This window comes from Vipera berus (assembly GCF_964194415.1).
Source record: "Vipera berus genome assembly, chromosome: 9".
NCBI classification, from domain to species: Eukaryota; Metazoa; Chordata; class Lepidosauria; order Squamata; family Viperidae; genus Vipera; species Vipera berus.
Window position 1 is genome coordinate 14137311 of NC_138212.1, and position 19137 is coordinate 14156447.

Sequence of the window (19137 nt, forward strand, 5' to 3'; positions counted from 1 at the left end):
CTTTGTAACCAGAACATCATGATTTTTTGCAGCTGAGCATAGCTTAGATGGGAAAATGACTCATAGGAGGTTTTTTTCTAAAGACGAAATGAAATTCCAGTGGTGACATTTCAGATGACCCATGCCATGCCACAATGAGCAAAGTGGGCAAAAGAAGAATGTGTTTGGCTACAAGGTTGTTTACAATCGAACATTAGCAAAGCGTTAATGAGCATTCCCATTACCAAAGAGCCTAGCTAGGATTTAGTCAGTTCCTTTGTGCTTAAAACATGGACATCTCAACTTCTTACCAGTTTAGCATGATATCCAGAGATTTCATGGCCCTTCAATCTGGCACCTTCTAGATGTCTTAGGACTTTGAAATGATGGACATTGTTCTGGATGGGGAGGGGGGAATTATTTATTTATTTCTCAAATTTAGAAATGCTCATTTTGCCCACCGAGTGATTCTATGCAACATACAAATAAAATAAAATAAAAAAGGTGAATTATTTTATCCCATAAATTGGTCCTAACTTGGTTGTCGCTGGTTCTTCTTTTAAAAAACTATATCCCATTGCATTGACCCAGATTCAAGAGAGATGGAAAAGCTTCAGACCCTGGACAGGTATTTTCTTTATATTTCCCTAAATAGGACCATTTTATGGGATAAAAATCCTGTAAGAGTAGGGGAGCTATTTTATTTACTGTACATATAAAAGTGATAAGAGAATGCTTCTATATTCCATCTATTTAATTTGTATCCCACTCCATTATTTTTTACAAATAACTCAACGCGGCAAACATATCCAAAACACCTTTCTCCACTTATTTGCCTACAACAACAACCTTATGAGGTGGGTTGGGCTGAGAGAGAGAGGCACTGGCCCAAAGTCATTCCACTGGCTTTCATGGCAGGACTTGAACTTGTGATCTCCTGACAATTGGCCCAAAGTCACCAAGCTGAGTTTATGGACTTGAACTCACTGTCTCCTGGTTTCTAGCCTGATCAGCCTCAACCACTAGACCAGGGGTAAGCAACCTTGGCTCTTTTATGACTTGTGGACTTCAACTCCAGCTGGCTCAGGAATTCTGGGAGTTGAAGTCCACGAGTCATAAAAGAGCCAAGGTTGCCTACCCCTGCACTAGACCAAACTATTCTACTCTCTGTTCTAATTCTATTTTTATTCTGTTCTTTGTTCTAATTCTGTTCTATTTTTACCCTATTCTCTGTCTAATTATGTTCTATTGCTATCTCTATACTATTACTATGATAATAGTATGATATGATATGATAAATTTATCATTGTAAGCCATCTGGAGTCACTGAAAGTGAGTTGGGCAGCCATATACATTTTCTTAAATAAATAAATACTATTACAATTACTGTACCATCATTAAGCAATTACTATTTATTTTTATGTATTTCTTTAATTTCTATGGCCATCCATCTCAACCAAATGATTTTGGGTGGCTTACAGATACACCATTACTATAACAATGTTTACAACATATACTATTACTATTCAATATACTATCTTTTATTACTATTACTATTACTCTATTACAATTACCTATATAACTATGTGCTATAGCAGAGGTCCCCAATCTTGGCAACTTTAAGACTTGTGGACTTCAACTCCCAGAATTCCTCAGCCAGCCAATAAATACATGCCACTTGCCAAGCATCTGAATTTTGATCACGTGAGCATGGGGATGCTGCAATGGTCCTGAGTGTGAAACACTGTCATAAGTCACTTTTTTCAGTGCCTTCAAATGGCTGTGAGTCAAGAACTTTAAATGGTTATTAGGCAAATTGTTGTAAGTGCTCAGTTTGCTGGTTGGTGGTTGCAGAGCTCCAGAAGATGGGTCTCCTCCTTCTCCTCCAGCACCTGTCTCAGGATTGCAGCTTGATTGACAACCCTTCCCTGCTGATGCTGGGGGAAAGGCTCAAAGGGGAGGGCAAGAAGGCAGCTCACCAGCCTGCAATTTTTTTTCAAGCTGCCCATTCTTCCACCCCTGCATTTCACTCTTAGGACCAAATAGCCATCCTGAAGGCTGGAAGGATCAGCATCTGGAAGGGATTTCAACAATGGAGATACACATTTCTTTTGGGACATCTTTCATGCCTTTATGCTCCCATGGAGAGGGTCCTAATTAGCCTGTTGAGCCCATTGAGAATTTGGATTTCATTGTTAGGGTGCTCTCACAATATGGTGCCATGGAAAGGATGATCAGTCACAAACAACCCATTTATTGAAAGCAAATTAGCGAGATTGCTCACTGTCTCTTCAGCAAATGAATGTTGAATGTTCTCTGTTAATTCAGCCTATTTGGGGGTTTTTCCTGACCCTTCCACACAAGCCATTAGATTTGTTTTTAGAAGAGACCCAGAAGCATCTTTGAACATGAAGGTTGTTTTTAAAACTGCCCCCTCATTATGCCTGTTTTGTTGCTGCTGTTGCTGTTATGTTTAAGTAAGGTTCAAGGAAATCGGAGGGAGGGAGGAATCTGCCAGGCTCCAAGGAAAATGACACGGGATATCTGGGCGGTGGCACGCTGGGTGGGGACCCAGGCCTAACCTTTTGCTTTCCTTTTCTCCCACCCTCTCCCACCCCACCCCACCCCAACTCCAGCTTTTATAAAACCAGAGGAGCCTCTGGGGAAGGCAACCACGAGCAGCTCCAGCCTCGAAGTGGGGCTGACACTGACAGAGACCTGCTTTGCCCTCATCCCAGCATGGAGAAAGTTGCCAGCAACGCACGTTCCCATCAAGGCAAGCCGGGAGGTCATGCCTCAAGCCCTTCGGTGCGACACAAGAAAAACCCTCTGGACTGTCTCAAGAAGATGCCCTTTGGCAAAGTGTTGGCAGCCTCCCAGAGGGTGGAGGGAGGAGGCACCAGGGCCAGCAGCCCCTCTAAAGTGTCCAAGCTGCTTGAGGCCTGGGAGAAAGGACTTGTGGGGACGGACGCCACTGGCCCAGCTCCTTCCTCTGAAACCAGGCCCTCCCGTTCTCCCGTATCTACCAGGCGCTTACTTCCACCCCCAGAAGGCGCCCACTCTTCTCACTCCGCCAATTCCAGGAATTCTTTTCCACCGTCCAACGTGGCCTCCGAGCATGCCAAGCAAGGTCTTTCTCCAGCAAAGGCCAAGCAATCTTTTTCTCCAACAGGGAAAAAGAAACCATCTTTCTTGGAGGAGGCCAGGCGTGCCCGTTCTCCTGGTCCTCAGCATCCTTCTGGGCCAGCAACAGAAAACTGGAGGTCCCAATCTCCAGCAGAGAAGAAGCAGCCTCCCACCCCAGCAGCAAAACCACAGCTTCCTCCCCTACTCAAGGCCAAGCCAACACAAGTGCCCCTTGTGCCGGCAGGCGGCACCTGTTCACATTCTCCAGTTGGGAGGAAAGATATACCTTCCAGAACAGAGAACCACTCCTCCTCATCCCCGGATGATACCCAGCATTCATCCTCCTTAGCAGGAAACCGATCCTCCTATTCTGTGGCAGAGATGAGGCGTTTGTATTCTGGAGGAAGCATCGCACAGCCGTCTTCTCCAGCTTCTTCAGCAGTGGACACCAGGCGGGCATTCGCCCTAGCAGAGAGCAGGAGCAAGTCTCCCTCATCAAACGCCAGGAGTTCACCTTCCCCCAAAATTCCAAAATGTTCCTCACCCTCCTTGGACATCAGGTATCCACCCCCTCCACCAGACAATGAATGGTTTTCCGCCTCTTCAGACGCCAGGTGCCCTTCCCTGGAAGAGATCAACAGCCTGCCTCCTCCGCCAGATGCCCTACTCTTGTCCTTATCCCCAGAAGATGCAGGGGTCTCCCCTTCTCTGGTGGACCCCAGAAACCTCTCTCCCACAGCAAGGGAGGGACATGTCTGTCCTCCTAGCCCACAGAGGAATTTTACGGCTCATGGCCCCGTCTTTGCTCAAGTATATTCCCGACTTCCCAAGCCGAAGAGCCCAGCGAACAAAGACGACACCGGTACTAGAGTTACTGAATCACCAGGAGCCACGCACTCTCCTGCTCCTGTTCACTATCCTGGCAAGGCTGGATTCCAGGAAGAGATCCCTGCCACAAACACCAATGGGCTGCAGGAGCAGAATCTAGGCTTTTCTCGTGACAGCTTGAATGGAACCGTCTCCCAGAAGGAAGGACGTATGCTAAATGGGAATTGCTCCAAGCTGGAGGCTGGATCCCTGAAGGAAGGCAACTTGCCTGGTGCTTTTGCACTTCAATCCTCAATGGAGAGTTCTTCCAGCACCCTCCATTCTATTTCATTCTCTGCATCCCCAGGGAGAAATTACACGTCCTCTGCCCCGAGCCCTGCATTTTCTGAGGAACCCTATGTGTTCAAGCCAGTCCCTCAGGTCGTGAGTTCCAGCATGGTAGCCGAATCCCATGCCCAATGGCACAGGCCCAAGGGGAGCAGCACAGTCGTTTTTAGAGCCCAACAACAAGTCATTGTGCCTCAGCCCGGATGCTCCACTGTTTACCAAGTCGGGCGAGAGATTGTTATGTCTGCCCCCGGATCAGAAAAGACCAGCCAAGGCCAGCAAGAGAAACCCTTTGCTTCTTCCTCCCTCACTTGCACTCCATTGGAAGAAACCTGGCCATCCCAGGCCGATCTCCCTAATGCCAAGTCCCCTCAAAGAGTCCACTCCTCCTTCCCCACATCTCGCATCTACTCCACGCCAGAGTCACAGCCTGAGAATGGCCTGACTCACTCTCAAAATACCAATGTGAGGGATGCCCAGAGGCCAAGGTGTGCGCCTGTGCCGAGCCCAGCTCGCACTTCAAACAGAGAGGCTGCTGTAGTCAGGGAGGGAGTACTTCCATTCAGCACAGCCCAGAGAGACGGCAGCCTGCCCAGCAATTCAACCTCCCAGAAGCACAGCAACCTGTTGGCAGGAAGCAGGTCTGAACAGGAGCAAGGCATGCCCACTGCAGGAGGCCTAATAACAAGCGGGTCAGATCAAGACAGCAGCTGGTTAGGCGTGGGAAAAGCCATCTTATCGGCCAACAGAAGAAATAAGTGCCACTTGGACCCCGCGGAGGAAACTGGAATCTCTGCTGCAACGCAGCAAACGTCTCCAGGGAACCTTAAAGCCAGGTCACAGGAGGATGGACTAAAGAAAGAAAACCAGATTTCGGGCAAGAGTCCCCTGATATTCGCACTGGAACAAGAGAGTTCTCCTTCCTTTTCATGGCCTGAACCCCCGAGTGACTTATTAAGAAGCATCAGCCTGGCAGGAGAACAGGAACCCGAGGAAGTGGGGGAAATGGAGCATTTTGTAGACACTCTCCGCAACATGGACCCCGCTGAACTTCGGAAGCCCTCAAAAGTCCTCTCGAGGGCTCCACGCCCTTCCACTCTTGCCAAGCACACCGTCCTTCCGCCCATCGATGAGAACCACATCACTCCCAAGGCAAAGGTTCATTTCCCAACAGCACGGGGTGAGCTGTTTCCTCTCACCGAGGAGAACTCAGAGGAAGGAACGGGATCCAAGGGGGAGGAGCCAGGATTGGCAGATGAAGAGCAGATTGAGAACCCTTATCTCAGTAAAGAAGATAAATCATGGGAGAGTAAGGTAGGCAGGAGATCTTTCTCTTGGGAAAGCCAGCAGTCCAAGACCGAGGAAAACTTTGGGCCTTTTCTTGGAAAATTCCAGCAAAGCCTAGGAGATACCAAGGCGAGTGTTATTGTCCCCAGAGCTGTTGTGAATCAACCCAACTTGATTAGAACCAATGTTCTCTCAGGGATGTCTCTCTTGTCCAACTTTGTAGACAGGAAGGTTGTGGAAGACAAGCCTTATTCTCGCTTGGACAACAGCTTTCTTTATAGCAAGTTCATCTCCCCAGAAAAGGCTGAACCCAAGGGCCCAGCAAAAAGGAAGGAAATGAGCCCAGTTATCCAGAAAATCAGCAGAGAGTGCCATACAGCTCCAAGTGCACATCAGGAAGATGCAGCTCGTAGGGGGTTACCACAAACTGCTCTCCATCCTGGGCACCACTTCAAAGCTCCAGATACTGGTGGTTATTCCAAGCAGGTTATTCTTCTGTCCAAGGAAGCAGAAACCTTGACACAGTCAGAAATTCAGGTGAGTGAACCGTTGCCAGGTATCATGAAATCCAGGTTAAGTTGACTTTAATGTCACTGTTCTCACGCTTGTGCCTGCAGAATGTCTTAGCCTTTCACTTGCATTATCTGGCATTCTTTGGGGGAGTGTGGGAGTTGAAATCTAAGGCCTCTGGAGAGCCCTGGGTTAAGGAAACCTGAATGAGAATGTTCTGTTTGGTCTTTGCTGATGACAACTGTGATACGGTGTTTTGCCAAGTGCCAGTGCAGTGATCAGATGCCTAGACAATAGGTTCTTTTGGGTCTAGAGACCATAAGCACAAGACTAAATGAAAGGATTTTAAGCTTTATTATTAGCTCATGCAAAGATATTTAAAAGCATAACATAAAAGGCATACATACCCAAGCAAGATGACACCCAAATTGTTTACAAGTTGCCAGGAGCTCCTTAATAGCTACAGCAAAGATACCCCAAGAGTGGGCAGTTTCCACAGTATCTAGTGCTAGATTCTGTGCAGAAGGACTGGACGGCATATGACTTTAGGATGAGAATGGAAAGTCTGAGACTTTTTACAGTAAGAAAGGTTTGCAGCTACGTGAAGATCCCCCCCCACCTTCTTTGTTCAAAAACAAGAGTAAAAAAGCAAGTTAGCTCAGAATGAGTTCTAAACCTCCAGAATTTTCTTAATATGAAGGAGAAATCAAAATAATGTCACTAAACTCCTTGAAATAACAATGGTCTTCCAAATTGCCACTACTTATGGTCTTTTGCCATTTTGGGTGTTCAAGAGCTGGGCTGTTTGAACTCTTTGCGAGTCTGCAATGTGAAAAAAGAGCATTGTACCATTTTGCACCCAGATGAGTTATAGTCCCCAGCTTCAGCCAGTTGTAGAACTGGTGGCATAGCTTAAGTTCAAAAAGATGGTTACAGGACCAAACCCATCACTTTGCTCAATTGCACAGCACTTATAGAAGCCACTTGAATGCTGTGCCTGAACAAAGGTCATTATGTACAATCTTTAGGTGGGATGGCTACAGAGTCAGTGATGCTCATTAAAGAAATTGAAAAGTGGTCAACTTAGACAGGAGCAGAGATACAATAAGTGTGCATAATGAAAAGACCGCAATATTCAATTTTGGAGACCTGAATTCTCACCTCGAACTACAATTGCAATGAGAGGTCACCTTTTATTCATTGCTGAATATGCCCGATTCCCCCCCACTTTTTTTCCCCTTTATGATTAAACAAGAATTTTCAGTGGTGAAAAGAACAAGAGGAACAAGAAACTCAGATGTTTATGAAATGTAAAGCTTTTATCTTGGGCCATTGCAACCTGACCGTTTCACAACAGCCTCCTTTATGGAGCACAAGGCACAGGTTCTGACTCGTTTTCCCATCCCCCACTCCCAATTTCTTTTATGTCGGGTCCTTTGAGCAATCTGGATTTCCACGCAGGGCTGGCTGCGTGGGGTTTCAGAGCTGTGCTGGTGCTTCCAGAGACAGAGGAATGCTCCTTATGCAAGCAAGAATGGATTAAGTCAGAGAACTTTCTATTGGCGTTGTGAAACTGACTTCGCTAGATTATGACACTGATGAGATGAGTTCTTTGATAAGATTGGTTTGCAAAATTGATTACTGTAGAACACAATTCAGGGGCCAATGGACTATCTTCTTCCTTGGCTTTTGAAGCCATAATATTATATCAGATGTACAGAAATGACCCAACAATGCTCCAGACCTATGTATGTTGGGGAAAGGAATATTTGGATGCAGTGCAAGAGACACATGTGGTATACAACAGGTAGTCCTCGACTTGCAACAGTTCGTTTAGTGACCATTCAAAGTTGCAATGGCACTGAAAAAAATGTGACATATGATTGTTTTTCACAGTTATGACCTTTGCCGCATCCCCATGGTCATGTGATCAAAATTAAGATGCTTGGCAACTGGTTCATATTTATGACCGTTGCTGTGTTCCTTCTGAGAAGCAAAGTCAATGGGGAAGCCAGATTCACTTAACCACTGAGTTACTAACTTATCACCTGCAGTGATTCACCTAACAACTGCGGCAAGAAAGTTTGTAAAATGGGGCAAAAATTCACTTAACAAATGTCTCACTTAGCCACAGACATTGTGGTCTCAATTGTGGTCGTAAGTCGAGAACTACCTGTAGTTAAGGTGTTGAGATTCAGTCTTGGTCCCTTTTCAAACCTGGAAATCCCCCAAGGTTTATCCGTCTCTCCCAGCCCAACCCACTTTATAAGGTAGTGACTGTGAGGAGAGACGCAGAGTGGGTCACTTGGAGCCTCTGAAGGAATGGTGGGGTATAAAACTAACAGGCTGAATAAAACATGATTGAGCTTCCCAAATACATACCCCTTCCTTATTCTCACAGCTGCAAAGAATGTTCCTTTGACGTACATTTTAGACACAGAGACTTTTGGAAAATCTCCACAATGGCCATTTTTACTTGTGCCAGTGCTGCCCTGTGATCTTCATTAATTTCCCACTTTTTTTTCCCCCAATTTCAGGAAGAGGAACATAATCCTCTGAAGATCAACAAGCGCCCCAGCAAGGTAGGATGGTGACAAGGAAGGGTGACTTCCCAGGATCCCGCAAAGAGATTATACATTGGTAGACGCAAAGTTAAGATGGCCCCTTTTCCTTCCCCCACCCCACTCCTGTTTCTTGCTTACTATAGATCATTTTATACTCTGAGGCAGGCTTTGGAGGGCAGAAAAGAGAAATCTGGAATGATGTCCCGGATGCCACTTCTTGGGAACTCGCAAGCACAATCTCCATTCAGGTGATCCGAGGAGGGTAAGCAACGCTTTGGCTGGCTTGGAATAAGCATAGTGGGAAAACTGGACCTTGGCTAGAAAAAGAAATCAAAAAAGGAAATACTATGGAAAAGATCCAAAGCTTCCGTACGTGGTCGTTGAAACTTGGAAATTGGGTTGGGTTGGAGAGGTCTGTCATAACTTTGAATGATCACTAAGCAGGCAGTCTGTCAGACTTGCTGGATTGTGTGTCCCGCCCCCCCCCCTTCTCTTTCTTTCTCTTTCTTTCTCCTTCTCTCTCTCTCTCTCTCTCTCTCTGTCTGTCTTGTTTCTCTCTCTTATTTCTCTCTCTGTGTCTCTTCTTTTTCCCCCTCTCTCTAGCTTCTCTTTCTCATTTCTTTCTCCTATCTCTTCCTCTCTCTCTCTCTCATTCCTCTCTCTCTTTCTATACACAAACATACACAGTTCCTTTTAAAAAAGAAAGATAAAAACTAATATAAACTAATCTATAAAATAAAGAAGAAAGAGGAAAAAGAAACCAAGAGAAAGCCAAAAGTGCAAGTTAAAAATAGAAAAAGGGAAAAAAATGGCTTCTGATCTTCTTCGCAGCAATTACAAGCACGGTTGTAGTTTAATCTCTTTAAAGTTGCATCCTGATCCAGTTCTTTCTGTCCTCTATCTTGTCTAATTATAAAAAAAAATGTAAATCACATTATTATCCGAAAGGTGCATAAGAGGTTTCATCATCATTAAACATAGGTATTATTTTCTCTTTACTGCAATCAAAGTACTTAGTTTATCCATCTTAGAAAAATCTGTCAATTCCACCAACATTCCTGCAGAGTGCTGAATTTTTTCATCTCTACTATATCCTATTTCAAAAGTTCTACTCTTTATATGGAATCAGTTTCCTGATTTGGTCCACCTCTCCTTCTTAAATATCAGCTACTGGGAGGGAACAGCACAGTAAAGGAGATTAACCTCCCTCATATATTGGGTATGAGCTGTCCAGATAAATTGGGCTGATTAAGTATTTTCCCAGTGGGCATAACAGCTGTTCTTTGAAGTAAATCATGTTTGCTATCATACCCCAACTTTAATTATTGGATGAACACTGACACTGTTTTCTGTGCCACTATTATTTTAATGCATAAAACTGTGTCTCTCTGGAGCTATGGAGGAATAAAAGGACAAATAGGAGGAGGATGGGAGAATCTCCCAACATTTTTGTTCCCCTCCATTTTTTTGCGATTGAAGCAAAACATTATGTAAGATATTTTTGATAAATGTTAGTATGCTTGTTCGGTACAGATGAAAGGCATTTCCCTTTTAAAGACCTTGAGGAATGTGGGTGGATACCCAAGGAACTCCATCAGCATCATACACCAGCCAGTCCAACTCCAGAATTCAAGTGGAAGACTTGGCTCTATTTGATCCTCACCCAATGTTGTTTCTTTCTGATTCTCTCCAGCTGGTTGATGTATGAAAAGCCCCGATTCCATGGGAGGAAGTGCGTGCTGGCTGAAGGGAACGTGGAAATCACTAACCCTTGGAGAATGTATTGCAAGGAAGAGTCAGAAAGAGAGAATGCCCCCTTCTGTATTGGTTCTCTCAAGCGGGTTGTGCAGGTAAAGGGGACTGAGTTCAAATTATAACCCTAAGTGACTGAAGCTTCCATTTTTCAGTGCAAAGCACTTGACAGTAGTTTGAATGAATTGGTTGGTGCATTAAGTCTGCCTTGACCAGGGTCATCTCTTCTAGACAATCATTTTCTGAAAAACAAAAGTTTTATCGACTGTTGAAATATGTAACCATTACTGAATGCTAGGAAGTAATGATTATGGAAATCAACTTTAACAAGCAAAACTTCTTTGCAGGATTACAAATTCCCCGAGATCACTTTTTTTGCGGAGGAAAATGGTGAAGGGAGAAAACAGAGATTCACCAATTCTGCAGAAGATTTACGAACGTATGGGCAACCCTTGAACGCAGCATCTATCATTGTACATTCTGGCCTGTAAGACACTTTTTTTCCCTCCTGTTTTGGGTACCCAGCTTATAAGAGGTGATCTTGAGCTAAAGTGCTTGACTTCTTTTTATAGAGACTAAAATAGATAGATACCCTTTAATGTCATTGTTTTTTTTACTGTGGGCACATTGGCACACATTAAAAATGAAATTTAGTTGCTTGCTCTCAAAATGTACTCATACATAGCACATATTTAAATATGCTATATACATCATATGCATAAACCTACACCCTTACATATAAATAACATAAATTTTAATCACTGACCATCTTGAATACGTTACAAAAAGAGGAAGCTTTAGAGTTTACAAGGTTAATACTGTATGGAACGAAACTATGACTGAATCTGGATGCTCTGCTTTGGATACCACAGAGCCTCCTCCCAAAAAGTAACAAGGAAAACAGGTCGTGAAGAGGATATGTGGTGTCTGAGACAATCCTGTGGATCCTGCTCAAGCAACGCTTCTGTGCTATGTCCTGGATGGAAGGGAGGGAACTGCCAATAATCTTTTCTGCCATCCTCATCACTCTCTGCACCGTCTGAAGCAGTGATGCTTCCAAACCAGACTGTGATGCTGTATGACAGGATGCTCTTGATCGCCCCCCTTTGGAAAGTGGTCAGGACAGGGGAAGGAAGCTGTGCTTTTCTCATGAGACACAGAAAATGCAGGTGCTGCTGTGCCCGCTTCACCAGTGTCTCGCTGTTGAGCAACCAAGCCAGCCTACTCGTTAACTGCACACCCAGGAATTTGATGTTGGTAACCATCTCCACAGGTGACTCATTAATGCACAGAAGAGTGTGGCTGTACCTGCCTTTTCTGAAATTGACAGTGATCTCTTTGGTTTAGACAGATCTGAAGAGTGGCCATTAGCTCCTTCTCTAATGGAAGGCTTATTGGTTACTAGCAACAGTTCCACACAGAGGAACATTGGTGTGTGGCTAATTTACAATTTACTGTGGTAGAGTCCTGAATTCTCTGGTTGCAAGAGAGATGGCTCGGTCAAAGTACCGGTGGAAAAGTGGTCTTGATGCTTTGTCTTACAGCTTCTCACAACTGGTTCTCACATCCATTTGGAAATTCAAATGTTTATTTATTGGAAGCATTTAAGGGCAAGCTCTGCAGACCATTTCTGAACTTGCTTGGAAAACCCAGCGTACTATTGAAATTTTCAAACAAATAATCCATGATTCTTCTTGTTCAGATTTTTCTTTTTTCTTTGCACAATACAGAATTCTGTACATGTATTGCTCCGAACTGTGTATTTTATAGATATTTTGCTTATTTTGTGAGTTGGGGTAGATTGTAAAATTTGAAAATGGACAAAAAACAACCAATCATTGTCTTCTAATTTACGTATTAGTCTGCAAAACACAAATTGGGCTAGTTGACTTAAGGCATTAATCAAACAAACTGTCTCCTTCCAGAAGATCTCTTGGGATATTCAGTTCCATTCAGTAGGCATGTTACCATTATTTGTTTTTCCAGTTCTTTTACAGATCTCTCTATTCCACAGGTGGCTCGTTTATTCCAAACCATTCTTTGATGATGACCCATATGTCTTAGAACCTGGTGGATATCCCAATTTGCAAGCCTGGGGTGCAAAGGACCCCTCCATTTGCTCCATGCATCCAATTAAACTGGTAAGTATCTCCTGGAAAAATAACAATAGCATTTAGCTTATATATTGCCCATGGTGCTTTATAGCACTTTCTGTGTAGTTTACAATGTCAGCATATTGCCCCCAACAATCTGGGTCCTCATTTTACTTAACTTGGAAGGATGGAAGGCTGAGTCAACCTCGAGCTGGTCAGGATTGAACTGCTGGCTGTGGGCATATTTTGCCTGCAATACTGCATTCTAACCACTGTACCATCAGGGCTCTTTATGCATATATGTTATTAACAGCACACGACCAAGCAAGTTAACATCACACAGAATCTCATTAGTCAGATTTAAAGTCAGGAAAAGGTACTACTGATTCTTGGGGAAAAAATACATTTACACATTCTAGCTCTAATGTTCTAATTCATTAAGGGCAAGGTCATCGTGAGTTGTTTTTTCCTTTTTATACTGATTCCTTAATGGATGGACTAGATCTCAAGAGGCAAGTTCATCTGATCCTCAGTTGCCATGTGTTGGAGAAGTTCTCAAACCCAGGGAATTCTACTACTGTGACTTTATTTGTTCATTTGTTTGCACTTTAGATTTACGTTTGCATTTTAGCTTAAAGGAGAATTTGGGAGGTTGAAGTCCACACACCTTAAATTTGCCAAGGTTGAGAAACCTTGCTTTAGAGCAGTGTTTCCCAACCTTAGCCATGTAAAGGTGTATGGACATCAACTCCCAGAATGCCCCAGCCAGCCTTGCTGACAGGGGTATTCTGGGAGTTGAAGTCCACACATCTTAACATGACTAAGGTTGGGAAACATTGCTTTAGAACAGAGTTCCCCAATCTTTATGGCTTGTGGGCCAGAAAGATTTCATGTGAGCAGTTGGCACACATGCCCACCTGCTTGCACTAATGGAGCATGCGTGCATGGGCTTGCCCGCAGCTTGCACAGCTGTGGATGCTTGTGCACTTGCCCACCACTTCCACAGCCTGGTTCTGAATGACCCAGTAGTGGGCTGCAGCGAGGAGGTTGGGGATCCCTGCTCTAGAGCTTCATAGTCTTAAAAGAGGGAATTTCTTCCACTGCAATTTGAGCCAGAAATAAACCATGCGAATTAGCTGAGAAACTAATAACCCTTGGGGAACCCATCAATATGGGACTCATGTGGAAGCAGCACAAAGTCCACATATTGAAATCCCGAACCTGTTAAACATGCAGACAACAAAATTTATTTTGCAGATTGCCTATGTCTATTTGTTTCTCACCCTGAGAGGGCAGATTTAAATACTACAGGTGCAGCAATTTATTAAAAAAAATGAAGTGCTATTTTCACCAAATGTATTCAACCGGTATTTTATTTGTGCAAGTCAGCTGAATGACAGGTTTGTTTTTTTAAGCACACATGTCTTTAATTTGTTTAAGAAAAGTGTAGTGCCTCATACAAATGAATGCACGTATGTTTGTACATTTCTTCATTACTTAATCATTGCTTACTTAGTTCATTTAAGCAAGTGAGATGTGTAACCAGATGTTACACTGTGGAATGCAAGTTCACTGCTTTTCATTCCACTCCCTTTCTTATTTTTCTATCTTTTCCACACCCTCTCCTTCCATAAGCACATTCAGTTCTGATTGGGCTGTTCTAGGAATACCTCTCTTTATATTCTTTTATTGTACTTTGGCCAACATTTCGTTGCCCTGAAGCCACTGTCCCATGCTGTGGCACAAATTGCAGTTTCAGCTAACACAGCAACCTCCTTCCCTTCTGATTGATTTGGAAATCAGTAAGGTGAGTTAGGCAATCAAATTCTTTTCTTAAAAAAGGAACCAGTATTGAACTGTTAGAATAGCAGCACAGTAAAAACATCCACAACCATGCAGAACATTAAAGCTGCTAAAGGTGCAAATGCATGAAGGCTTGTTTGCACGTTCTTCAAAGGTATACAACTTTTATCAAATGGCTTTGGAAGAAAACAGAGCATTTTGGTACCAGTAATGTGATTGTAAGGGACGCAGTGGCTCAGTGGGTTAGGACGCTGAGCTTGTCGATCAGAAGGTCGGCAGTTTGGTGGGTTGAATCCCGAGTGCCGCGTAACAGAGTGAGCGCCTGTTACTCGTCCCAGCTTCTGCCAACCTAGCAGTTCGAAAGCACATAAAAATGCAAGTAGAAAAATAGGGACCACTCCGGTGGGAAGGTAACAGCGTTCCGTGTGCCTTTGGTGTCTAGTCATGCCGGCCACATGACCATGGAAGACGTCCTCGGACAAGCGCTGGCTCTTCGGCTTTGAAACGGAGATGAGCACTGGCCCCTAGAGTCGGAAACGACTAGCACGTATGTGCGGGGGAACCTTTACCTTTACCTTTAATGTGATTGTATCTTCCAGATTTTTTTTAAAAGTACAATTTCTTTTGTCTTGATTGAGGGGAAAAGTATAAATTTTGTTCAATTCTCACCCAATTCTCATCTTTCAGGGGTGAGAGTGTTAAAAAAAAGAAGATGGCAATAGCAAATGAATTAAGCCCTGGCCCTTTTAGTGATACATGTTAAAATGAACCAAGCTTTGATCATGTGGTTGTGGTTGCCTTTTTGACTTTTTTAACCTCCACGTGCCCCCTTGCTTTTGCCTATCTGCACTAGGTGAATTAAGCAGTTTCTACAATTTCCAGCAGAGACACTTTCATCCACAACGTAACTCTTTTTTAAAAAAACAAAGAGGTCACAGTCCAAATTCGTTGCTATATATATGGTTATTGGTTGACTTTTTTTATTTTTAAAAGAACTAAGGAATCAAAGCATTCTGCTTGCACTAGTGAATTGGTCAAATTGGTTTTTATCCCCTGCCTTTGAACTTTTTTAAATGTTAAGTGTATGTGAGGAAATTTGAAATTCTTAACCAATTCCTATTTTAATATTGAAAACAAGACAATTCTGATGGATGATAATCTAATGTCAGGAAGAATTCTTGTGCAAAAGTGGGACCAGAAAATGTCTTAAGAATCCAGATAATGATGAGTTGAAAAGGAAACCATAATCAATAGATCCATTTATAAAATGTTCCTTTTTGTTTATTCTCATTTCAGGGTCCCCCAGTTGTTGAAACTCCTGCAGAGCCCAAGGTAACGGGATCATGGACAAGTCTGATCACTGGATAGAAATACATCCTTGCAAAAAGTAGAGACAGAGAATCTGAGTTTGCTGCAAAATTGCTTTTTTTTAGCAGAACACATTAGAAGATAATCTACGAAAACGAAGATATATATATATATATATTAGAAGATATATATATATATATATATATATTAGAAGATATATATATATATATATATATATATATATATTAGAATATATATATATATATATATATTAGAATATATATATATATATATATATATATATATATATATATATATATGTTAGAATATATATATATTAGAATATATATATATATATATATATATATATATATATATATATATATATATATATATATATATATATATATATATATATATATATATATATATATATATATATATATATATATATATATATATATATATTTGTGTAAATTACTAACAAAGAATTAAAGGAGACTGAGATGCATTTCTGACTCTTTAGTCTTCATCAGTCAGCCATACCCTTCTGAGATTCGAACCTGGGCTGATATATATGGAATAGGCATTATATATATGGAATAGGCATTATTTTATGGTGCTTGCAATTTACATTTTTCTAAAGATTTTACTTTAGAAATCTCCAGAAATGGTTTTGAAATTGAAGCTGCAGTTAGATTAATTCCATTAATATGCTGAGGAGGACTCATGGGACATATAACACATAATGCATCCCCTTGATGCTGCCTTTAAAATCTGCCTTCATTTACCTCACTTCCCTTCTTTCAAACCCTTGCATTTTCTCATAGACTGTCAACTAAAATCTGTTCTTGGGGGCTGCACACGCACATCATATAAACAGAGAAAATTAAGCTATAGTTTTCTATAGATATTGTGACATTAAGTAGAAGGGAATGAGTCTGCTTGGAAAGGATTAAGATCAAATTTGCTGATTAAATTGGCTTCTGAAATCAATAGAAAGTTGAACAACTTGGCAAGCAGGACATTTCTGCTTTCCACAAGGGGTTGGTGTCAGGAAAAACAGACTTCCGTTTTTTAGACCACAAAGGTACTTAACATACAGGAGTGGAAGAAAATATTCTTGCGTATGTGTCAATCTTGAGGGGGAATCCAGATAAGAACTAAAATCAGATCAGCTATTTCTACCTTAGTAAAACTACATTGAAACAATCTTGCAAGTATGAAAGTACAAATCCCCCCCCCCCCGTCTCCTTTACAGCCCAAGAAACTGGGGGGGTGTCTCTTTTAAGCCTCTTAATCCTCCAACTATCTAGCTGTGAGTGATATTGCCTCTTATCTGACTTCTCTCTTGACAGCATCTCTTTGCCCATTTCCCCAAGGTCTTTCTCATCGATCCTGACACTATATTCATAGATAGAAAATTGGGCATAAAAAGATAAGCATGTGAACTTCGATGAAAGGAAGATAAAAATGTCAAGCAGAGTCACTTATTTGAGTTGGGCAGCTAGAGAAATTGATTAAGCAATCAAATAAGAACTTGTTATGGTGTCAACGGTAAGGTAAACCTTACAGGTTAGACCAGGTGACTTCCCAGGTTCTTCTAAATTCTGTATATAGGTAGGTCCTTGACTTATGACTGAAATAAAGCCCAACCTTTCTGTTACTAAGCAAGGCAACTGTTAAGTGAGTAGTGCTCCATTTTATGACCTTTTGGCCACATTTGTTAAGCAAATTACTGCAGTTGTTACGTGAATCATGTGATTGTTAAGTGAATCTGGCTCCCTGCATTGACTTTGGTTGTTGGAAGCTGGCTGGGATGGTTATAGTTTGTGATCGCATGACCCCAGGACAGGGCAATTGTCACAAATACATGCCAGTTGTCAAGGGCCTGAATTCTGAACGCATGACCATGGGGATGCTGCAATGGTCACAAGTGTGAAACCCAGTCATAAGTCAGTTTGTTCAATGCTGTTTTAACTGTGAATTGTCACTAACAGAATGGTTGAAAGTCAAGGACTATCTGTAATTGTGATTCAGGTCCCTGGGAATTTCAGCATTTACTCATTCCCCCATCCCAATATTTTTTTTTCTCTTAAAGTCAGTATTAAGTATTATGTGTAAGCCAGACAAATGCTCATCTCATTCTCCATCGTTGTCTTCCCAGATTCTAATTTTTGAAAGGCCAGATTTCCAGGGTCATAGCTGGGAAGTAAGCCGAGATATTTACAACTTAAGGAAGTCAGAAAACAACCAGGATTCCATGATGTCCACTGCTGGTTCTCTGAGAATCGTGGGAGGCTGGTGAGCAATTCTGGATAACATGATTTCCCCCATTTGTATTATGTTACTTCACCTGGGAAGCAAAAACATTAGCTTCTTTGCAAAAAGCAAGTCAAAGACAAGCCACCCTGGGCTTTAAAAAGTGGTTTCTGCTGATTGTTATTACTATTGTTTTCTTACTGTTTCTTATTGCATCATATTATATTTTTATTACTCATACAGTATACACACACACACACACACACATCACTGGGGAATCCACCCAGAACCATACAATAAATAAGATGCAAAAATATTGTATCAATAACTGGACAAAGGAATTACAAAGTTGTACAATTAGTACTCAGTATATCATTGATGAAAAATAACCATAAAAATACATTGTTAATAACAAGGAAAAGCATTTTAGAGATCTTTTTCCGTTTCTGAAATGAATACTAAATTTTCCACTATTTCTCCACCAAAAAAAATTCCCTTCCTTTGCACTTGTTTGTTTTCTGTCTCTCACACACATTTTTTTTTAAAAAAGAAAGATTAATTTAAAAAGATAAATACAAAAAGACTATTTTCGCTGCAGGAACCATATTGTCCGTTGTTTAATAGGCTGATTCGGGAAAGGAGAGAAAGAAAAATCCCAAAGGTGCTTTTCCGAAAAGGCAACTGGACGTTCTTGGCTTTTTCCTTGAAAACGTTTGGCCTGTCATCCAAAAGGCTTCTTCAGTTCTGATTGAATGGACAGCCGCCATTCAGTCAGAACTGAAGAAGCTTCTTGGGCGAGAAGCAAAATGTTTTCAAAGAAAAAAACCCAAGAAAGTCCAATTGCCTTTTTTGGAAAAGCACCTTTGGGACAACCCACACCTGGATGATTGAGAATCTCCGTAGACTTGAGAGAAAGAAGCACTTTTATATTCAGGAATCAGAGTAGTTTCCCTCTTTTTCCCCTCTTTTATTGTTGGTGTATTGTCATCTCCAGCTGGGTTGGCTATGAGAAAGAAGGTTTTCGTGGCCATCAGTACCTATTGGAAGAAGGGGAATACTGTGACTGGACAGAATGGGGTGGCTATAATGAAGAGCTATTGTCGCTGAGGCTGATCCGGACAGTAAGTCTGCCTGTTTCCTCGCTGAATTGAAAATGGGAGATCTAGGGTGCTTTGGTCCTGCAGCATTATCTAAGGAAATATTTAACCTTTGTCATAATGTTTGTCAACCACGGCTACTTTAGAATGTCTGGACCTCAACTTTCAACTCCCAGAATTCCTGCTGGCAGGGGAATTTTG

General features: G+C 42.1%; 1 protein-coding gene across 1 annotated transcript in view; it reads left to right on the forward strand.

The window, feature by feature from the left end:
- Positions 1 to 2718: 2718 nt before the first annotated feature.
- CRYBG2 (crystallin beta-gamma domain containing 2) overlaps positions 2719 to 19137 on the forward strand; it is a gene marked incomplete at its 5' end in the record, with an annotated part of 28076 nt that continues 11657 nt past the window's right edge. The window contains 9 exons of the mRNA XM_081335034.1: positions 2719 to 6084; positions 8595 to 8639; positions 8765 to 8883; positions 10315 to 10471; positions 10721 to 10860; positions 12388 to 12514; positions 15566 to 15601; positions 17745 to 17881; positions 18834 to 18960. Coding sequence (XP_081191160.1) covers positions 2719 to 6084; positions 8595 to 8639; positions 8765 to 8883; positions 10315 to 10471; positions 10721 to 10860; positions 12388 to 12514; positions 15566 to 15601; positions 17745 to 17881; positions 18834 to 18960 — 4254 coding nt within the window. The remainder of the gene's footprint in view (positions 6085 to 8594; positions 8640 to 8764; positions 8884 to 10314; positions 10472 to 10720; positions 10861 to 12387; positions 12515 to 15565; positions 15602 to 17744; positions 17882 to 18833; positions 18961 to 19137) is intronic.